A 23382-nucleotide genomic window follows, 5' to 3' on the forward strand; every position below is an offset into this window, starting at 1 on the left:
TGGCGTAGTGCTTATTTAGATAAGACATGTGGAGTTGGTTATAGAGTCTGAGACAGAGTAACGCTGCCGTAATGCTCTTCTCTAGACTGTCAGTGATAGCCGGCTCTGGCCGAGTACCACTGCACATGGATACTGTGACCTTTCAGATCCGCCGTTGCCGCCTTAGAACAACAGCTGCCCAATCAAAGAAATAGATGTGATTGCTAAAGCAACGTATGGCCAATTATATCGAGAAGCTAAAAGAGCCAAACACAAATCGCATAGGAACCGAAGAATGCCCCATTGCTTCAGTCGTACCAATGAGAAAAACCAGTGCATTATAATAGCAAAGCCCATCAAACAGCATTAGTTGCTATTAATAATATACACTTTCAAAGCTTTTTCTTTCTATGATTATAAACTCAGGCCTTTAACAGCAACTATGCACACATTTCGTGGGACAGCGCCATGTACCAAAGTCGTCATATTTTTTTCCAGTACATGCAATCCTGTATCTGTGACCAAAGTCTAGGAATCAAAACAACAGATCAAGAGAGCGCTGCGACTGTTAACTGAATGACTCTAAAGGTGTGTGGTACATGTGATACATTTGCTGACACTGTTTCTATTCAGATCATTCCATGGGAATATAAAACCGATTTTGTCATTTACGGACGTACCGTACATCTCTCTGGGCTGTGCTCGTTTTATTGTGTGCTGCAGAGCATTTGTGGCTGTCGTGTTCGCGGTTTCGGATTTGCTCTAATTGGTGCTATATTGCAGTAATCTCAAGTTGCCCAATCCATTTTCATTGGGGCCTGTGAAGAAACTGCAGCTGTTTTTGCAATGAATTTTACAGCTTCATAACCACATATTCTCATTACATTACACAACATTACTCAGTATTAAGTCAACAAATACACTTAGAGCAAAGAAACTGGAAGTGCACATATAAAAGTACATTTTCCTGGAAAATTGGGTCTGAGAAATCCTGAAACATCCTTTGTGGAAAAACAAGTGGGAATTAACCTGTGTCTTTTATGTGGAAAGTTTTGTACATTTGCAGTATTGTGCAACTTAAGTGAACAACTCGACCTTAACGTGTCCCTTCTTTTTTGTGTTTTCCTAGGTGAAAAAATGGGCTGCGTGTAGCTAGTATCAACAAATGTGGTAGCGAGGCTATCTCTGAGGGAAAGGAATTTATGGTGTGTGTTGCTGTGTTATATGCCGGGGCTACTGGAGAGGAATGTGCTGTCTGCTTTAAGGTGTCATGGGGATGCTCTTTGTGATTACAAAAGTGTGAACTAAAACACCCCTATGTGAGAACATCTGTGCTTAGGTCTGAGTGGGAAATAAAGACTTCTCGATAACCATAATTATACGTAATTTAAAAACATATATTTTGTCATAATTTTGTTTTTATTCTGAGCTGAATTTGAGATACCACAGTGTTAAATGTATCAAATCGGTGCAAATCATCATAATTAAACTAATGGAGTAAAACCTAGGGCTACTTCAGTTTTCAGCAAGTATTTTATATAGAACAATAAAAAATAGTATTTTTAGAGTTATTTGTTTGTAAATCCACCAATTAAAAAAATATATTTTGTAAGATTTAGATCCCTGGTTTAATTTATAACATATTAATATAGCCTAATTTATAATGTCTTTCCTGTGAGTGAGTGAGAGAGTAAATTAATAAATAAATAAATAAGCTACATTTAAACTCAAATCAATGTCTCAAGCTGAGCTTATTTGTTTATTTGGTACCTCGAAATAAGCGGAAAATCTCCAGATTTATTTATGACCTGACCTAAATAAGGCTGACATTATGCCATCATTTATTTTTCAAAAAAAAAAAAATTACCAGAGGGGAACTAGTTAAGGTGAGTTTCGTGAATTTATGTTTTCTTGAAGTTGTTGTTTTTTAGTAAAGACACTATAGGCTACTAGGGTCTTTTTATAGCCTAGCCTACTCTTCACTGTATTTCAGCAGACGTCCTAGTTAATTGCCAGTGCTGAGCTGAGCCTGACCAACGCACCTATAAAATGTTATCCGTGAAATAAGCAGGTTACATATGAGAAGTCCACTGGAGATGATCCAGTCCCGCTTGCAGCCAGACGCACAGTAGCTGAATGGACACGAGCCCGCCAGACTCATTGGGAAAGACGAGATTCTCACCGTATTCATGTTCCGGGGAGTCAAACCCTCTAGTGTTGGGTTGATATAGTGGGGAGCCGCAGTTGCTGAGCGCACTGCTGTTGAATATGAGCAGATGGGATGGAAGACACTGAAATTATAGTGTCCCTGTTGTTTAGCAACTAACATTGTAAGTACTTTTACATTTTTAGGCAATTTGCTATAGTTGCTATTGCTATTTAAGTTTACTTTTTTAAACTCAGTATTTAAATAATTTGCACATTTTTAATTTATTTACTGAATGCATTGTATAACGCATTATTGGTAAATTAACTTGAATTAAATGGTAATTACCCTGTAGGCTACATAGGCTATAAGAATTTTTTTAATCATGAAAATCATTTCAAATAACAACCCATTCGTTCACAGGGGCATTATACCAGTATAAGGATATTTCCTGGACAGTGTTTGGAGCTACATTTGGCACATGGCAGTTAATGAATGAAGCGATGAACACGGCAGTCTTCAGTCAGTTTGATCAGCTGCGCTTTGAAGAGAGCGGACAGAACGTGGAGAGAACCAGCAGAAGCTATTTAGAGCTGATTGATGGACAACATTCAGATTTACTGACCAGCCACAAAGTGATGGGTGGCACTGAAGCTCTCAAACACAGGAGAAATGGGTATGTATGTGACAGACAAAATGACTGTGCATGAAACATTTTAAATGTGACTGAATGTGATTCACTATTAATGCAGCCATAAAGGACGCAGACTTTTTTCATATTCTACCACCCCACATAAGTAAATATTCGTGAACAGTGTTGATTTATACTTTTCATATCACAAGTATTAAAAAATGTCACTGTTATCTCTTGTACATGCAAGTTTTATTCATCTGGCTGATAATGAGACGTAGAATGATGAAGATTATTGAATATTGGCAGCAAGTGGTGGTTTAATGTAGGCTATGGTTGTTTCTCCTTTAAGGAAAGCAGTAGCCTAATTTCTAATATTTTTACTCTTCTTTGGATACTAATAGGCCTATTGGGAAAATACAGAGATGTGAACCTCAAACCCATACTGTATAAGTCATGTAACTGGGTTGACCAGTAGATACATCATATGTGTAAGGTAAAGATACAGGGATGTCACACATACTTGGTCCACAGTGACATCTGCTGATTGTCTTGGTACTGGATATCCACATCTTCTAATTTGACATCAACTCTTTTCTTTTAAATGGCTCATTAATTTGCACTTTGTTTGTTTTTAGCATCATTGGTCTCTATAACCACTCGTGTAAAATGTTTTGTTTATACACTGACAATGCAATAATTTGTGTTAATATTGTGTGGTGAGTGATGCTTTGTTGACGGTTTGTCAAAACTAAAGCTTTGAAAAAGCAACTGTATCTGACATTAAAAGTCATTTTTGTCTGCTAGTTTTGCACGAAGGATTACAAAGAATTATTATAAAATCAGCAAAGTAACTAAGGGGAAAAAATTATTTGTTAAGTAACAACATATATGTATTCCATTAAATCATCCAGACAGATGGCTACAGATAACAATGTTGTTTTTTGAAGAAATTAACAATTGTGCTTTAGTTTATAATGAATTATATGCAACAGACATTGACATTTATAAATCTGGAATGTAAAATTACAACTTTGCCTCTCTGTGTTGTTTTACTTGATCAGTGGAGGGAAGGTGCGACACAAACGTCAGGCCCTGCAGGATATGGCTCGACCACTGAAGCAGTGGCTCTATAAGCACAGGGACAACCCTTACCCCACCAAGACTGAGAAGATACTGCTGGCTCTGGGCTCCCACATGACCCTGGTGCAGGTGAGGTCAAAACAAACACTGACACCTGGTTGAGACTGATATTTGATCAAATCAAACTGGGGTGGTTTTGAGGGAGTACTGTGATGGATTTGGCACATATTATGACATAAAAACAGGGATTTACAGAATGTAGAAGTGAGAAAAAAAGCTTATTAGTCCTATAATGACATGTTTTACAAACAACTTACACATGTCATGTAAAATTGGTTGTGGGTCACAACCCAAAAATGGGTAGCAAGTCTGTTCTGGTTTAAAACAATGCAAATGCAAAAAATCAATTGCAACTAAATCTATAATATAATCATAGTAAAAGATAGTTTTCAAAACGATCATAAAACATTTCCCATAATTGTATATTTGACAATAAAAGCTACATGCCCAGTCAATGTCTACAAAAGTGTAATTGTGCAAATTCATCTGTCGCTTGCCAATACTAATAAAATACTTAACTAGTTTGTCTCATTTGTCAGGTTGGTGAATTGCTCTGCTGTTGTTATTACTGCATTTACAAAACATGTTCCTATCAAGCTTATGTCATTCTGATAATTTTGTACTTTGTTAGGTCTAACTAGTTCATATATTTTAAGGATTAAGATATTTAAAGGCATATCTGGGTTCTGATGCATATCCGGCTGGTTTCAACATTGCCAATAATGGAAAATATATCTTTGCAGTATCTTGCAGCCATGGCTATACTGGTGTTTCATTTACTTGAAGGATCTGTTTAGATCGCTCCGCAGAGTTTTAATGTATTTCAAGGACTGTAACTTGGCTGATATAAAAATACCAAATTCTTCCCTATTGTTGTTCGCTTCTGTGTTTTGGGTCATTGTTGTGTTGCAAGAACCATCCTCTTTCAAGTTTTAGATAACAGACAGATGGGCTGAAGCTCTGCTGTATAATTTCTTGGTACAACTTGGAATTCATTAGTCCTTCTGATTGTAAACTGTCCAGGCCCAGAGGCATCAAAACAGCCACCGCAATATCATATTCCCAGCATCATTTTTCACAACTGGGATGAGTTTTTACTGTTGGAATGTTTAAACATATAGCTGTGTAGAACTAGACAAAAACAATAAACCTCTGGAGATGGTTTAGTGGTTTCCTCTCGTCTTTAGTGTTTTTCTAATGGTAAACTACTAAGTACACTGGTAGTCTGCTAAACCGCTTACAGGAGTAACATTCATGTTGAATTTCTTCCATTTGTAAACTATCGTCCTGATTATAGATAGACAGAGGGCTAAGTCCGGAAATTTTTATGCAACCTTTCCAGCCTTATGAACTTCTACAGGTCTCTTTCTGAGGTCTACTGAAATCTCTTTTGATCGAATTATATTACACATAAACAGAATCTTCTCATGAAGAGTGGGGCACTAATGTGTTTTTGATACTGCAGAGCAGATCAATCTAAATGCATTGAAATATATGACTGTAGTATCCTTCAAGGTCACATACTTTTTTCATTGATGATTCTAAATGTTTAAATTTTTGGTCCAATAAATTGATGGCGCTGCAAACTGATGCATGTGTTATTTGTTAAATAAGTCTGTATTTAATATCATGACATAGATGGAAAATCTGATTTCATTTAGAATCCACTTAAGCAGAAATCCAGATCATTTTGACATGATCCTTGCTCTTTTTGTTTTTAAGGAATTGCACTGTGAAGCAGGTCAGGGAAGGCAGGTTTATGTGACAAAATATTACAATAACCAAACAATATCAAAACAACAACAACAACAACAAAAAACTACCACTAAATCAGCCTTTTACCAACGTCAAGACAGATACACAGATTTCAAGATTTAAACTAATATTTCCTTTCATTTATTCAATTATTATTTAATTGCAAGATTACTTTTTACTATCTGAAAAAATTATAAATCCTGACAAAAAAGTGAATGTCACCATTGCCAAACACATTCTATTTACAGGGTAACTACATGCAATACATTTCTGCAATGGAAGCAGGCCAGGTGGGTTGCTTGAATAATATAAAAGTGCAAAAAAATGCACCTTGCTGATTTATGTATTACATGTCATTTCTGCTGCAGACACATTTGTAAATGTATCTGTTAATTTACTGCATGAATGCATTATTGATGTAACGAGTAACAAGTTTGTCTAGTTTCTTCTAGTGTCAGAAATCATATTGGTAGGGTAGAAATATTCCATCGTAAAACACAGACAATGTAATTGAATATAAATTGTATGTATTTGTATGTGAATATTATATCATATAAATAAAAAATAAAACTCTAAATATGTCAAATCTTCAAACTGCAGAAAAAAAATCTATCTGAAGAGTGATATAGGGACAGCTAGCTTGACTGAAAACAAATAGACCATGTACTGCTTCATTTTTTTAACTGTTCATTAAAATATTACACATGTCAGTGCAAGCAAGATAAGCCAAAATGTGTTCCTGATTTAACAATTATGTGTTTGTATTTTTCAGGTCTCCAACTGGTTTGCGAATGCGAGGCGTAGGCTCAAGAACACAGTTCGACAGCCTGACTTGAGCTGGGCCCTTCGCATAAAGCTGTACAACAAATATGTACAAGGTAATGCTGAGAGACTCAGCATTAGCAGCGAAGATACAACATCAGACGGTACGGATTTAGGGCATTTACCTATTCTAAAGACATTCTAATGTATTCTGGCCTTCAAAGACAAAATGCATTAATTGTGCCAACACTAAAATCTCTTTGTGTTCCACAGATGGGGAGAATCCGTCACAGATTCAGGCCAGCGAATCAGACTATAACAGACCCACGCACAAGAGCGTTATTCAGGACAGCAGAGGCAAAGGGGTGGGACGAAGCACAGACCCCTTGGTTTGTGATGATCATGTGTCTCCACCAAAATACAAGAACAGCTTGCTAAACCGCTATCTAAATGATTCCCTTCGGCATGTAATGGCCTCCGAAAAAGTTCTGGACTCTCGGAAGAGGAACCACTCTGAATCGTTTAGCTCCAACGAGTATGAGGATGATTTTCTCTCCCCATCATCAGAAGCTGAGGCAAACTTCACCTACCGTGCAGGTAAGAGCTGTCTCAAACTTTCAAGATTCAGAAATGTAATTAATTAAATGGACATTGTCAAGAAAACTTCAAACATGTTGATGCATTTCATCAGACGTCTTCAAAACAGCATTGGTCGTTTTTTAGAAAATATCAGATTAAATGAAACCCAATGAATTGACATTTTTAAATGAATCTTTGTAGCATTTTCACACTGCTCTTTTTATGCACAATAAAATCTCATGCTCTATACTTAGGGCTGTTTCCTAGACAAAGCTATTTTATGACTTCAGAAGGCTTTGAATACACTACAGATATGTGACAAATTTTATGGTCCTTACATGGTGTTTTTTCAAGCATAACAATCCCTGATCAACATTCAGCTAAACTTCTTTTTTGTGTTCTGCGAAAACAACAAAATCACACAGGTTTTGAACAGCGTAGTTTGTTCTGACCAGCTTGTCAAACTAGTGGACAAAAAAAAAATGGAGACAAATACAATGAAAGATTTTGTGAATCCAATTAGAATGAATACTTCAGGTAAAGCTTTGGCTTCATACGGTTTGATTAGTGAGTGGAACGTTCCTGGACTCGTAGGTTATAGGAACACCTGCTGATGCCTCATGAAAGAAAATGCTTTAGCGTTGCCAAAGGAGTTGAGTCTAATTCATCATTAACATAATTCCACCTCAACATTTCAAAATGTTCTACTTCTCTATTTATTTTGCTCCTGTGCCCTTTTGGAATGGTCTCGTTTTGGGAAAATTAAGGAATGTTCTGCTTTCTTTTTTTATTTATTATGAAGTATGAGTCCATAAAAACATGCAGGTGTTTGTGATGAAAGTAAACAATCTAACAACGCAATCTATAACAATTTTATCCACAGTTATGTGCTACTACAGAAGAACACATATTTTTACAACATTTGAGACGTATTATGTGGCCTGTAATTTACTCCGTTTGGCCTTTTCAGAAGAACTTGCTCTTTTTGCCTCACTGTCTATTTGTGATTTTTGCAAAAACATGACAAGGACATTAATATTGACAGTAAAATACAAAGAGCAACATCTCATTTAAAGACGTTTCATGGAACTTAAAAAGAGATATTAAGGAGAATGACCAAGCTGTGCTTTTCCATATGTTGGCCATCATTGATTTAAATAAATAAATAATATATAAAATATATAAACTAAAAACATAACATAATAATATAAATTAATTAAAATATAAAAATAAAGAACCATAATAGTATTCATACAACCTTTCCAACTATTATAAGTATTTTGACAGCTTTGCGTGAGGAACAGACTGAAATTAATGATTGATTAGTTATTAAAAAATAATTTTATAATTCATTATTATTCACTAAAAAAAAAATGTCAGCCTTTGTCACATGCTGTGTGACAATCCTGCTAACATTTCCTTTTGTATTTAAAAAAACAATACAGTTTAGTAATTTGTTAGTTATCAATAATGAGGCTTGGTAGTTATTCATTTGAACTAAGCTTGCTCCTAACTTGCCATAGTAAATGTATAAAGTAACAACAAAACTGTTGACTCAAACCCATTGTACAAAGAGGGACTATCAGGATATGAAGAAAACAGCTGGCATCTGTTAAATTTGTGTTGCTTGTAGACTTGTTCCATGGTGATGTCGTCATTGCCATCAAAATGATGATTAGCTGTAAATATTTTCTTCATTGATTTTGCATGTTGTGGTTATAACAAATCAGCCAATGCTGAAATGTCATTGTTTCACTGAAGCGTGCCTGTGACCTCGAGACACACCTTACAGTTTCCTTAAATGAAAAACCACTTGTTTTCCACAAAAATATCATAAAACAAAAAGGTCAATATTTTCACATAATAAAAGTAGTTCAGAATGGGCCATACTGATAGCTGTGAGAATGATGCTCCAAAGCTTGTGACAGAATTTTAAAGGACCATTTACAAGTCTTTTGGCCACTATGAGTCTCACAGGGGCATCCTCACAAGGCAGTGAATTCAGTTTTGACAAAAAAAACAGCATAATATGTTGAAGCATTTTTTACTGTGTGAAAATTAGCAATATCGGGCTTGTTTTTGTCTTTTTAGCTAGAGTTGCTGTGAGTGATTTTAGTTGGAGTTGCAGTTTGTTTCAAATGTTAAAGTCAAGTCCTGAGTGTCATATTACTTTCTTAATGCATGTTCCTGGTCTTATGATGAATAGTTTATTTGCTCTGTAATCTTTAATTAAAATTCAATGAAACACGAAATATGCAAAGGACACAATTTTTCCATTTTCAGCACATTGTTGTCTTGCAAGCGTACCCTAAGAGCAAAACAGCGACTCTGGCAGGCATTCATTCTTCATTCATTCAGGCTTTTGCATTTAATCCAGTTTACTTCTCTCTCTCTCTCATTGAAGATCCTGTTTTACTTGAAAATATATCACATTACAGAAGTAAAATGAGTTGTGAACAGCTATTTATGGTGACTTTAAATGTTAGTTTGTTCAATTTTCCAGAAAAAACCACCATGTGGCACATAGTTGCAGATTACATTGCCGCATAACCTAAATATTTTGCAATTTGAGAAGATTGTTTTTTTTCCAGTTAAAATTAAATTAAAACACATTTGTTTAAAAAACCACTGCCCAGTTGTATCTCTCTGTTTTCTAGATTTGTTTTATACGATCTCTGTTTATAGCTAATTTGATTTTGCTTAATAGAGCCCTCCTGTCTTTAGTCAGAGGAACTGGTGTATTTTCGTTTTGGTATGTTCTGGTGTATTTTACAGGTAAGTCAATCCAAAGCATCTGTGGACAATAGAAGTGAAGTTAAAAAGATGAGAGACATTCAGTAGCACAAAGGAACCAGAGCCAAATGATTTATTAATGGTTTATAGTAGTTCTTGGCACAAATACTGTTTAAGAAATCCGAGTTGGAGATGTTTTAGGCAAAGAATATTGAAAATAGCATTTCGTGTGCTCATGCCTGTCGTCCAATTTTCCCTCTCATAGCTCCCATAAGAGAGATTTTTCTTTACTGATCTCAATCCTTTCAGCAGAAAAGAGAGGCAGCTTTACTATTACACACCGATTTATGTAGATACCGAACAAAGGGCGTTATTTAAAACCCTTCCAAAAGATGACTTTGAAAATACATTTATAATGTCAATGAATGTTTAATGGATGGATCTCAATTTGTTTGAGCTGTCCTCCCTCATCTAACCAAACATGATGTTTCCTGTCACTGAAATAGTGTGAAAGTGTTCATCTTCCAAATGGTCTTGAAGACAGCATATGAACTTATATGACATAGTTTAACTGCAAAGAAAACCTCACAAACGTTGAATGCTAGTTAGTTGCTTGGTCAATATTCAGTCTTCATTTACTCACCCTTGTTCCAAACCCGTATTTCATTTTTGGAGACATGTTTTCCAGACATCATATGCCTTCAGAAGACATAGATTAAGGACTAATTCTCACTATTTACTTGTTTATTAGCATGCATATTACTAGAATATTGGCTGTTTATTAGTACAAATTAAGCACATATTAATGCCTAATGCATTCTGCATGACCATATTTTAGATCCATTAATCCTACCCAATACCTAAACTTTAATAACTACCTTACTAACTATTAATAAGCAGAAAATAAGTAGTTAATGTTAGTTATTGGTGAAAATTGGTTCCCAAACTAAAGTGTGACTGCACAAGTTGTATGTGAACTACTTTTATGCTGCATTTACATTCTTTTTGGAGCTTAAAAATTTACTGTGACTGATTGGACAACATGTCTCCTTTTGTATTCCACAGAAGAAAGAAAATCGCATGGGATTGGAACGACATGAGTGTTAGAAAATGATGATAAAGTTGTCATGTTTGGTAGACTATTCCTTTAACGCAACATCACGACCATTTAAAGGGATACTCCAGCCCAAAATTAAAATTTTGTTATTAATCACTTACCCCCCATGTCGTTCCAAACCCGTAAAAGCTTAGTTCGTCTTCGGAACACAATTTAAGATATTTTAGATGAAAACCGGGAGGCTTGTTGCATGCAAAATGTATACGCACTTCCGTGTCATAGAGATGTGCTGTTTTCAAATCAAAGTGTAAATCCACGTAGAAAACGTATCCCCATGTCGAGGCTGACACGGAAGAGCGTACGCAGATTTACTCACCATAGCGCTATGGTGACGTTATGGTGCCGAATTGTTAAATAAAGTCATTATTTTTCTTTTATTTCAAAAAGTATTCTCGTCGCTTCATAACGTTACGGTTGAACCACTAATGGCAGATGGAGTATTCTGACAATATTTTTCATATTTTTCTGGACCTCGACAGTGTAACTTACTTAGCAGTCAATGGGACAGTCACAAGCCTCCCGGTTTTCATCTAAAATATCTTAATTTGTGTTCCGAAGACGAACAAATCTTTTACGGGTTTGGAACGACATAGGGGTAAGTGATTAATGACAAAATGTTCATTTTGGGGTGGAGTATCCCTTTAAGTAGTCATCAGTCAAAGAAAAAGGTGTAATAATTTAAAAAATGCGAATCAGTTGCAGATTGGTAGAACAACGTGTCTGTTTCTGACACAGAGCAGATATGCTTTTTCCATCCCGAGAGCGCAGAGGAAGCATAATTGCATTTGTTTTGGCTGGAGCACATGAATGTGGCTGTAGGCACAGCCTGCAGAGCTCCATTTAAATCTCCCTGAGCTCAACAAACACCCACTTACTCACCCATGTACACACATGCGCATGTGAAAACATGTTTACTCATCCGTTCCATCGATATGAGGAGAGAGTAGCTCAGGGATATTTCATTAGCAGCATAAATGATGTGCCAGCTTTTGGCCAAGTAGCTTTTGTGGCTATTCTAAAATCCAGTTTGAATATCCAGTTTATAACTCATTTCACCAAACTGTATTTTCAGTGACGTTGGACTGTGGCACACGCCAAAGTGAGAGGTAAGAATGCTGTTGCCTTATGAATCATAAGGTTTTTAAGTACTGCTAAAAACTCCTAATTAACCATTTCCTCTCCATTTTGGCAACAGCGGTGCTCGTAAAGGTGGCGGAGGAGGAAATAACGAGACCTACTGGAAAGAGCTCCATGCCGCCATGGCCTTGACCAACCTGGCCCAAGGGAAGGACAGCTCAATGCCAGGCACCACCAGCTGTATCATCCAGAAGTCTTCCCATATAGCAGAGATTAAGACTGTCAAAGTGCCCATACAACCCCGACATTAGTGGCTAACAGACTGGACAGCGTTCTGTACTAGGTCATCATTGCTAAAAGACTACCTGAACACTTGAGTATGTACTACATGCAATAATTCTGTTGAAAATGATCCACGACAGCCTTTTCTAGGAGGAAAATACATGTTGACCGACCAACGTGCCTATTTTTTTTTTCTTTTTTTTTTAACCACTGTCTAATGAAAAAATGACATAGTAAAGAAAGTTTCATGTGTGGACGATCACTACAACTAAACACGGAAGCACAAAAATTGTCATTCTGATTTAGACTGTCATTTCTGAAATACAATTTTTGTCACTGGCTAAAATGTAATATATTCATATATATATATATTCAGTTTTTCTAAGTTATGTTAATTTTATTTTTAATTGACACAGGATTATTGTCATCCTATGGCAATGGCATATACATGTGGATTCTTGTGTTTAAGTATGGCATATAGAGGAAGTTTCTTTTTCTTTTTTTTTTTATATTCTATCTCTGAGTGAAGCAAGCAACCCTTTTTGGAACAAACCTTTTGGTTTGTTATTAGATAGCTTTTTAGTTCATTTGGGCCATTGCCTGTGAAGATTATCATGCAAAATGCAGTCAGATGAGAGCTAATAAAGTTTTTTAAATAGAATGTAGTTGTGCTTTGATGAAATTTGCTCCTCTCGTTCCCTCTAAGTAAAAAAAAATAGAAAGACGTAACAGTGAGATAAAATTTAAATAAGAAACAGTTACATTATGGTATATATAAGCACACTGTGTTATATAAAGTTACAATTATCATAAGTAAACTTGTGATTGCATGATATGAATTTGCAACAACAAGTAACAAAGTTGCACTTGCAAGATATACCGTAAAGTCACAATTGTGCATATAAAGGCACAGTTACAAGAAACATAGATGTAGTTGTAAGATATAATGCGAGAAACAAAATCACAATTGCAAGATATAAAGTCACGCTTGAGAGATATAAAGTGCTATATTAGTATTATTTCTACATTTGTTTATTTATACCCCCCCCCCCCCCCCCCCCCCCCCAGGGTTGAATAAAGGTTGTAGCCACATTTTCGTAAAAGCAACTAAAACTTCAATCTGATAAAGAAATAGCACTACCCATGTCAAAACAATTACCCTTGACATCTGCACAGAGCTCAGCTGCTTGTACTAGGCCACATTGGATAAGCATTTGCATTTCAGTTATGTACCTGATAGGCCTTCTAGATAAAGCTGTTTGAACTGTCCGATATGTTTCAGCCTTGCTGGACGCTTTAAAACGGTTCAGCCAGCAATAAGAATTATTTGGAATTGAACATACGGGACGGTCTACCCTACAGTATATCTCCTTACAGTCCTGACCACACGCTCTGTGTTTTGCTCTCAAGTCTTCTTTCTCCCCACCCATGCTTCAAGGAAGACTAAAACATAATATTCACCATTCTTCTGGCCTTGCACTCATCTAGAATGATTCAGTGGTCAACTGCACCCGCTGTATCAACACAAAGAGCCCAATACAAATAGTAAAACACCTCGAAATGAAATGGAGAACTAGCAGGAAAAGTGTAACATTGGTGGAAATCTGTTGATTTTGATGTAGTTTCAGTTCCAGGCATTATGAGGGCCACAGTCTTATTTATATATATAAAAAAAAGTTTATGCCACATTAAAGAGTGGAATCTGATTGCTTGCAGAATTCCTTTGCCAGTGCATTGTACAGATGGCTGGAAAGTGAACTTTGGACAGAACTTATCACACACATAAAATCTAAATCACAATTGGAAATGACTTTCTGTATGTATACAAAATGATTTAAGGCTATTTCTTAGTAAAACTGAGGTTTGTCAGTATTTGTAAAGCTTACAGATTGTGGTGTAATTTGGCTGTATTGAAGGCATTATCAGAAATGTCATTTTGACTCATTTAGAAGATCTGTCCAAAGTTTACTTTCCAGGACACTGTACAATGCACTGACAAAGGAGCTCTGCAAGCAATCAGATTCCACTCTTTAATGTGGCGTGAGAGCTTATTTATAACTAATTATGTCTGATTTACTTGGGATTTTATTTCACACCCTCCAGTGAGTTGTTCTGTAAAATATGTCTAGCAAATAAGAAAAACCTACTGTCTTTTTATAAGTTGTTATCTTCTACAAAGTAGAAAGCCGAGTGGAATTCTTCCCCTCAAGCAACCTGTCACTCACATGAGACGGCGACAAAAGAAAACACCGATCCAGTGGTCCAATCAATTCCTGATGGATAAAATCAAATCCCACCCAATGTTTTCTCGTTCAAGAAGCCGTTTTATGCGAACATACGTCACAATAGTTTCATGCTGATTTAAAACATAACAGCACTATAAGATCTCACTGTGTTTTGTGGTGACTCTTTCTACCGTTTAAATCAGACTGTATCAAACTGATGGCTTAATCGGACTGATTAAAACACAGTCTAGTCAAGTCACCTTCATTTATATAGTGCTTTATAGAACAGGTTTTCAGTTTCAAAGCTGCTTTACAGTAATAAATAGGATAATAACATTTCATGTTATTCCAGTTTTTTTACGAGGCTTGCATTAAGTAATGTAGATATTAAAAGGTCAACTTCAGTATACATCTTATTGATGACACTTACTTTGTACAGGCAAGCAGATGAACCCAGAATATAAACACAATACACAATTTTCACTTTAAAAGTTTTCCCATAGAAAACCATTATAAAACAAAACAAAATGGGCTCATCTGCTTGCCTATATAAAGTAGGCCTACACATCATCAATAAGCTGTTTTTAGTGATTTAAATATTGTGGCGGATGCTTTATATGGATTGCAAATGGCCAAAACAATCTTTAAAGCCGATAAATATCTTTATTTTATTCTTTTAATAGGTGATCTAAATATTTGTGGATAGGAAACAGAAAATTGTCAGGCTTGTGCTGCAGATCTATGAATGTTTTGCCCTCCAGGTCTTCAAGGTCTCAAGCAAATAACTCTGTGAAGTTCATTAATTAGGAAATGAGCTCAATTTCACGATAAACGGCTTTACAGAAGACAGTAGTGTCATCATCCAGCTCAAGTCAGTGCAGGTTTTGTTCTCATCCAATAGTGTCGAGGTCTTGGCTCAAATTATATAGACCTTGAATGAAATTTTGATTGGAAGGTGTAGTGTAGACCTGAAAAGATCCAATTGGTAACATTTTATTTTAAGGTGTCCATGTTAAACATTACATGTACTAACTATTATAATAACATTTACATGCAAGTAACCCTAAGCCAAACCCTGATCCTAACCCTATATTGTAAGTAGTTATATTACTCAGTACTTAAATGTATAATTATACTGTAACAGGGACTCCTTAACCATCCTATCAATAGGGGAAAAGCATGTAAATGCTTGAATCAAAACAATTTTACATACATGAAGTACGTTTATTTATCTCTTGCGTCATTAAAAGGATTCAGTGGAGAAGGCTGACTATTTGTCTAAAAAGCTCTTCTGACATTTGTCAGCTTAGTTACTTGCACTTTTTGTATCTAAAATTTGTCAATCTTAACTTCTTTATTAAATCGTTGCATAAAAGTAATATCACATTCAATTGGGCAGCACGCATATTGCTTTTGTGCTGAGGACTTGTTTTTCATTCCTGACAATCAGACGTCTGTGTAATCAGAGCTAATCTTTCAGTGAAAGGAGAGAATGATGTCTGTTTGGCCTAGTTTCATTAAATGACCCGAGGTTCCACTTCAGTTTGAAAACGCATGACATTTGTTTTGATTAGCATGTTCATTGTATATTCCAGAGTCTGTGTATGTAGTGCACAGTATATGGCCTGTTCAAACAATATGGAGCGGTAGGTATCAATTTCCTGCCTCTATGTGATCTTCGGGACATTTACATGCCCATCTGGAGTTAATTTGCTACAATTTACCTACCAATAATGAATATAATTTTAAACAAACATTCACGCAGACTTTAACAAATGACACTATGCTGTGGCAGTTCTGGGTATAAACACTTTTGCAAGTTAAATATTTTAATGCAAAAAGAATGTTAGATATATAATTTCTCCTAATTTTCCACTCCACAGACTAGAACATCGCTGTTGAAGGACAACAGCCAAAATGACAGAAAGCACAAAACTGAGATTAAAGAATTTATGGAAACAGAACTGCTGTATGTGAATTTAATACCTATAAATTGTAAGAAATCCTAATTAGGGTGCTGGTTAGTGTATGGTTTCGCAGCTAAAGGAAGTCATAAGCCATTCTTCCTATGACTGAATAAATCTCAACAGAACAAACACAGGCATAAGACAGATATATTAATATTCAAACCTTATGACCAAGATCTGTTTATAATTAAATGAAATGACCATTTTTCCCGTGTACCATTGGCAATTTTGACTGGCTACAATGACATACTCTCTACAGATTCACAGTGAAAGCCTGTAGTGCATATCATGTTACACATGCAGATCTAATAAATATTAAGGCATGACCAAATCTTCCATTTTCAAGTCACTATGAGAAAAGAAACAAAATCAAGTCAGAAGACGGCTTCGTGAAGAATGAACTCGAATACAAAAGTTATTTTTGGTATCATTCACATTTAACTAGAAAAAAAAAATTGAGCCAAAGATTACAACACAGTGAAGTAAAATGGATCATCTCATGTGTGTTATTCAGACAAACGTCATCATAGATTACATTATTTAAACATGCTTAATATGTATCTCAACTCATGAGAGCTGGAGCTAAACAGCGTTTCACAGATTACTGTGTGAATTATGATTCAGAGCAACTACTGAAGATGTATTATTTACAAAATAATATTTCAAACTCTTCAAGAAGGTAGAATCATGCGAAGCAATATTTCTAAGGCCAAATATTATAAAAATAACGAATACGAATTTAAATAAAAAGCAGAAAATTAAAATGAGAGCAGCAGAGAATGTGTTAAGCAGATGAAATGTAATACAGGTACAAAGGACATTTGATAAATCCATGTTGAATGAGTTCATCACACTGATCAGATCCTGCCGTTTCTAGGCCCCTCCCCTCCTAGAATCCTACTGGCCTACACACATCAGATCAAAGGTGGCGCTCCCATTGAGGGGGGAAGCGTGTCAACTCTGCCGTCCTGCTGGGGGTGAGGGAGAGCATTATATCTGGCATATTTCTACATGCTCAGGGTGTAATCTTCAAAAGGACTTATTTTGCATAACGGTTTACATTGGCTACAGGTAATGTAGCACTGTGATCCACATATCGAGAATAACATGATAGAATCTTGGGACAGAATAAAACAACATTGAGTGACACAGAGTGTGCAAACTGCAAAGGTCCCTTTGACCAGCTCTAAGGGAGCAGACCATTCCCCCTCAGAGGAAGCTCTCATTCAGAAGGAAGAAAACGGTGCTTTCCATCTCAGTTTGAGGTTCTTGGGTCGAGGTGAGGATGTTAAACCAGGGAGCAGTAACCCCCACAGGCACCCGGATGCTGCTGTTCATGATCGGACAGCTGGACACCGTGGTTCTGGATGCTGCTCTCCCAGAGCCCCGGCGTCTGCAGGATCTTTTCAACCAGTTCTTCAAAGGCACACTGAACTCCATCCCGCGTCTTTGCGCTAGCCTCTGATAATGGCACCACATGGGTTAAGAAAAGACAGGAGAGGGAAAGACACAGTAAGGAGACTTAGATGCATTCAGAGTTTGAGTACAAACAATAATTGATGACCTTAAAGATTACCAATTGTTGAAAAAAAAAAGACACCAATGACACCACATCCAAAACCAGGGGTGTCCAAACCAGTTCCTGTAGGACCACTGTCCTGCAAAGTTTAGCTCCAACCCTAATTAAACAAACCTGAACCAGCTAATCAGAACCAACTAGAAACTTCTAGACAACAGCTGGTTCTAGCTAAAATCTGCAGGACGTTGGCCCTCCAGGAGCAGGATTGGAAACCACTGACAAAACTAAACACAATTAGAATACAAATCTGGCATGTGCTATTGTACTAGTATACTGTGCTTCATATACTACCTACTGATACATAAAAAAGTAGTTTATGAAATAATATGCATTGTGTGTCTGTTTGTCTTTGTTTTCAACTCAGCACACTGCAAATTTCAGTAGAGAATGTGTGATCTTTTGACACTCGACATAAAACAGGTGTTGGGGGGGGGGCTGGTTTACTAAAATAAAAAATTAATTACATCAGAAAAAAGCAATCACAGAGGAGTGCTATGACAGAAAAAGACTTATTGTTCTGATGTTCCATGATCTCTACAGGAACAAAGGCAAATGTATTGCCATTATAAAAACATCAATACAAATTCACTTTTTATAACTGAAAACCATTCTGACATCTGTAACTTTATTTCAAAGAGCCAGGAAAATATAAAGAAAATCCTGGCAAGACAGGATTGTCTGGACAAAGGCAGACCATCATGCTCATTCACATCCTCTGATGGCTAACAGGAGACTTTACTGCCAAAAATACAAATTAGCTTAAGATCCAGGTAGGACTATCCAATCTAGCTGAAAACAAAATGAATGATAATAAAGAGGAAACATACCAATAAAAAGCATAGAGTGTTTTCGTGCAAACTTCAAGCCTTCGTTCCGGTCTACTTCACGGTTGTCCTGAAACAGATAGGTCTTTCTAATTATAATGCTGAGTCACCCCAAGACAAAGCAACTAAAAAAAAGTTAGTTCAAGCAAACTCCCAATGAGAGCGCACAACTTCAACACTCGTCTTTAAGGTCACATTCCATTACTTTTTTGGCAATTTTCCTTACCAAAAATACAGGAGCTCATGTTTCCATTTAAATTGTTTGTAAACGAACTTGTTTCCATCTTTTACAATAAACCAGAGAACTGATGAAAGTGCGTTTTATTTTCTTCAGGAAAGTAAACATTTTAATTCACTTTTTTACAATTCCGAATATGTTTAAGAACTGTAAACTGAGTTTAGTTGTATTCCTTTTTTACTTTAAAAAAAAAAAAAAAAAAAAAAGCAAAGAAAGAAAGAAACTCATGAAGTGCCAGCCCTCAGCCGCATAGACCCTGGCACACAATATTACATATTTTAGCAAGTCTGGAATGACTGACAAATCAGCATCCAGAGCTGGAAGTATCCATACAATAATTATGAATAATCTGTTAGTAAGACTTCAAAGTCAAACTGAACATTTAACTGAAGCCAAGGACGTAGTTTTGCTTTTGACATTGGTAGAGACATAAAGGGACATAACAGCACATGTATTAAATGTGCGTCCTTGAAAGTGCACAGTTTTGTAACATATTTAGGCTACTTTAACTTCTTTTGAAATATTAATAGTATAGCATAACCTACTTCAGATGTGTCCCAAATTACATAAACATATACATATTTAATCAAAATTATTACTGGATATTGGTAGGGACATGTCCTTAGTGTCCCTATCTAATTCTACGCCCGTGACTGAACCCCTTTCATCATTACTTTAAGATTCAAGTTTTCTGAAATTGAGGCTAGACTTGAAATTCTAGGACGAACATTGGTCCTTTATGGAAGAAAATTCATGACAGTTTTCAAACGGAATTGTATTTTCAATTGTGTTTTCCATATGTGGACGCATAAATTGTGACAATCATGCATGACTGTTTGCGTTTTCGTGAATCCACAGTGACAAATTTCTGAAAATTGCCTGAATATTCTTCCATAGTTCTTATTTGCCTAGAATTCAACAACAACAAAAATCCACCATCTTTTATTTCAAATTTAATTGCACCTTACCTTCCAGAATTTTTGTCTGCATTAACCAAAGTGACATCACAGCTAATGTTTAAATTTGAGATTTACGGAGTAAGATTTGGGACCAAGGCAACTTTCCTCTGGGTAGGACTATCCATCATTTTGGGGAATGTAAAGATGAGACCATTTTCAAAATACCATTTCTGTCCTCTATAAAAGAATGCCATTAATGAGGGTGAGTATGTTCATTTTGGGGGTTCATTTTTGGGTGAACTATCCCTAACCTTCACAGCTATACACCAAAACATTGTATCAAGCAGCTTTACATTAAGAATAACATTAATCAAACAAACAAACCTTGTCGATTTTGTTCCCAACTAGCATTTTAACCAGGTCGTTGTGTGTACAGTATGTCTCCAGCTCATTAAGCCAGTTCTCAAGCTTTGTGAACGTGTCCCGCTTTGTAACATCATACACTAAAAAACAAGAGAAAATAATCATTTAAATGTTACATTTGACAACTAGAACAAGAATTTGATAATCAATATAATGCACAGTCTTGTCTTGTGATAACATTTGGCCAACTGTACATTATTCTACATGTTACTTGACTAATTACTAAATTAATAAAGAGATCAAATAAATAAATAGATACACATCAGAATGATCTGAGAGACATGAAACTCGCACAGCTATATAGCTGTATCTGGGACCATCATAAAATGTATTGGTCATTATACATTATACAAAATATCTGCCAGCAGAACTCCTGACTGACCAATCAGAATCAAATATTCCAAAGAACTGTGTAATAAATAATGAAATCAAATTTGCAAAAACACCAACCCAAAATGACCCCCTGGGCTCCTCTGTAGTAGCTTGGTGTTAGAGTTCTGAACCTCTCCTGTCCGGCCGTGTCCTAAAACAGAAGTTCATGAGGATTTCAGCAGCTTTCTAAACAGACTGTGTCACTTAATACTATAAAGCGCAATACTGACATCTAGTGGAACAAGACAATTGTAAGAATAGTGAAAATGATAAATAATTCAGGCCACTACATCCCTGTATTGAGTGTTGTTGAGCATTTATAAAAGACTTGGCTGACCTACAGCACTTACCCATATGGCCAGCTTTGCTCTGTTGCCATCTATTGCAATAGTTTTCACTTTAAAGTCCACACCTAAATAGCCAATGAAAAATACAGAAATGGAGCATACTTTAAAATACACAAGGATGAAAGTATATTTGCTAGGGAGGTAAAACCACAAGACTTCATCGCTCAGTAATATTTAGTTGATAAACTTATTAGTTTTGCGCATTAACTGATTACAGGCCTGTTAACAATGTATGGTCACTACTGTAATATTCACAAATACATGACTCACCAATGGTTGCAGCTAATTCTGGGTCGAATGTGTCATCTGTGAAGCGCAGGAGCAAACTGAGGGCATAACGGAGAAATATAACAAAATTAAAAGAATAAATAATTGTTATAATTAACTCATATTATTGTTTTCTTATATGATTACACTTTTTTCTGTAAACATGACAACAAATTCAATTATGAAAAACACTTTCACTTACCTGAGTGGATGAGGAAGGGCTTTGAAAAATTACTTTAACACTAATTTAGCTAAATAATTTTGTCAAATATGTTGTTTATATTAAGTATTTGACCCCTCTATAAACTCTAAAGGCCTGTATATTTAGAGGTAACTGCCACACCACACACAAAGAGCAGATAGCATGTCTGCTACAGAAACAGCTGCCAGCTAACACTGCTGCTGCTCTTATTAAATATTTAAAGGATGCGACAACAGTAACAGTATTCATTACCAGAATATTTTAAGAAGTCAAACTAAATATATGTTCATGGCTTCACAATTATGAAGCTAACAATCGACAGTGCTTAGAAGTCAACACATTTGAAGGCTAAAAATACCACGACGGGCACAATATAGAGCATTTCATTTTGTTCTTGAGGCCAAAACAACATTTAAAAGTTAAGTTTAATGGCTGAATAGAGCTGGCAAAGTCTAGGCACCGGCGACAGTTAACATTAGTTTAGCGGAGCTTGTTGCTCGTTCAGACGAGGCTAACGCCATTTAACAACTCATCCTACTGTACGAGAAAGACTAAACGGAGAACAAAAGTAGCGGATTCGGACCTCACCTTGATTTACCGACACCACTCTCGCCGATAATTAAAATCTTCAAAGTGGTTAACACGTCGTCGTCCATGTTCTGGCTGTTTACGCTATTGTAAAAGCTGGTTATACTCGGTGTTGTTGTTCTGCTGCTGTTGCGCTGGAACTTCCGGCTGGGGCGTGACGTCACGAGGATCATGTTCGGTGTTGCGTAAGAACTCCAAGCCACGCTGTTGAAATACATTTGGACTGAGGACACTGGGGCTGCTTTTAATGATTTCATAAATGGTGTTCATAAAGAGATAAGAAGTGGACTAAATATTCATGATGAGGAATTGACTGACAAAATAAAGACCAAACTCTCATATCCCTCAACATATTTTCAGTCAACAATCACACTGACTCATATGCATGCTTGATACCAAGTATTGCGTAACACACACGGTGAGATAAATGTCCATTAAAATAGTCTGTGGTGTATCCTGTTAGAACGTTTCTTCACACAGACAAAAGGGGTTTAAATTGTACATTTTGGGGTACATTTCATTTAAATTGTACATCTGGTCCCTGGAGCAGTAGGCTACCCTTAAAAGTACACATTTGTACATTTTTACCCCTAATAGGTACATATTAGTACCTTGGAGTAGTAATACATAGTCTTAAGGTACTAATAATAGGGGTAAAAACAACAACAACGTATTTTTCTGTGTGTTGGTTGCACTGTATTTCCATAGTCCACTTTAGACATTCTTCTAAACCGTAGTAAGGGTAGCACATAATTTAATTTTTGAGCAATTGACTGTCAGAGAGGTGGGAGGAGGAACCCGGAGCTGGGAAGACAGTAATAACTACTGCTCCACATGACATTTTTTAGTAGTGTGCAGATGCACACATTTCTACAACTTCTACACTTACATTTCAGGAGCTTTTATCCAGTATATCAGTTCCATGCTCAGTCCAGAACACAACTATACAGCACAAATGGTTTGTTTACAGATTCTGCAGTATAATCAGGCACTGTAAAAAAAATAAAAAAATAAATAAAAAAAGTTGAGCCAACTTAAAATTTTAAGGCAACCAGCTTCAGTAGATTTTTTAGTTTTCTCAACTTGTTGTTTTAAGTTTATACAACAAAAAGTTGAGAATCTCCTACAAAAATAAATTGAGAGAACTCAAAAATCTGCTGAAGTTGGTTGCCATAAAATTTTAAGTTGGCTCAATTTGTATTTTTTTTATTTTTTTATGTCAAAGTGATGTCAATATGGAAGAAATT

General features: G+C 36.1%; 2 protein-coding genes across 2 annotated transcripts; one reads left to right on the plus strand and one right to left on the minus strand.

Moving 5' to 3' along the window:
* The first annotated feature begins 2192 nt into the window (after nt 1–2192).
* Nucleotides 2193–12857, plus strand: LOC306881622 (homeobox protein Mohawk-like). Its single transcript, XM_079435789.1, has 7 exons — nt 2193–2309; nt 2549–2801; nt 3821–3968; nt 6427–6580; nt 6690–7013; nt 11918–11951; nt 12041–12857. The coding sequence occupies exons 2-7, from the start codon at nt 2617–2619 to the stop codon at nt 12231–12233; spliced, it is 1038 nt and encodes a 345-aa protein (XP_079291915.1). The 5' UTR covers nt 2193–2309; nt 2549–2616; the 3' UTR covers nt 12234–12857.
* Nucleotides 12858–16226: 3369 nt separating this feature from the next.
* LOC306881227 (ras-related protein Rab-18-B-like) lies at nt 16227–22285 on the minus strand. Its single transcript, XM_079435217.1, has 7 exons — nt 22136–22285; nt 21349–21404; nt 21082–21143; nt 20810–20882; nt 20321–20439; nt 18803–18869; nt 16227–17857 (listed from the first exon to the last, which is right to left on the minus strand). The coding sequence occupies exons 1-7, from the start codon at nt 22201–22203 to the stop codon at nt 17685–17687; spliced, it is 618 nt and encodes a 205-aa protein (XP_079291343.1). The 5' UTR covers nt 22204–22285; the 3' UTR covers nt 16227–17684.
* Nucleotides 22286–23382: the final 1097 nt, after the last annotated feature.

The sequence above is a fragment of the Barbus barbus genome (assembly GCF_936440315.1).
Source record: "Barbus barbus genome assembly, chromosome: 15".
NCBI lineage: Eukaryota > Metazoa > Chordata > Actinopteri > Cypriniformes > Cyprinidae > Barbus > Barbus barbus.

What these genes read in the sequence shown, in the direction of transcription:
- LOC306881622 (XM_079435789.1), top strand. Translation starts at nt 2,617, where the DNA reads ATGAATGAAGCGATGAACACGGCAGTCTTCAGTCAGTTTGATCAGCTG. An exon ending in AAACTTCACCTACCGTGCAG is followed by an intron (nt 7,014 to 11,917) that starts GTAAGAGCTGTC and finishes CTGTATTTTCAG; the next exon opens with TGACGTTGGACTGTGGCACA. An exon ending in GGCACACGCCAAAGTGAGAG is followed by an intron (nt 11,952 to 12,040) that starts GTAAGAATGCTG and finishes TTTTGGCAACAG; the next exon opens with CGGTGCTCGTAAAGGTGGCG.
- LOC306881227 (XM_079435217.1), bottom strand. Translation starts at nt 22,203, where the DNA reads ATGGACGACGACGTGTTAACCACTTTGAAGATTTTAATTATCGGCGAG. An exon ending in AGTGGTGTCGGTAAATCAAG is followed by an intron (nt 21,405 to 22,135) that starts GTGAGGTCCGAA and finishes TTATGCCCTCAG; the next exon opens with TTTGCTCCTGCGCTTCACAG. An exon ending in ACACTCTATGCTTTTTATTG is followed by an intron (nt 17,858 to 18,802) that starts GTATGTTTCCTC and finishes TGCCATTATCAG; the next exon opens with AGGCTAGCGCAAAGACGCGG.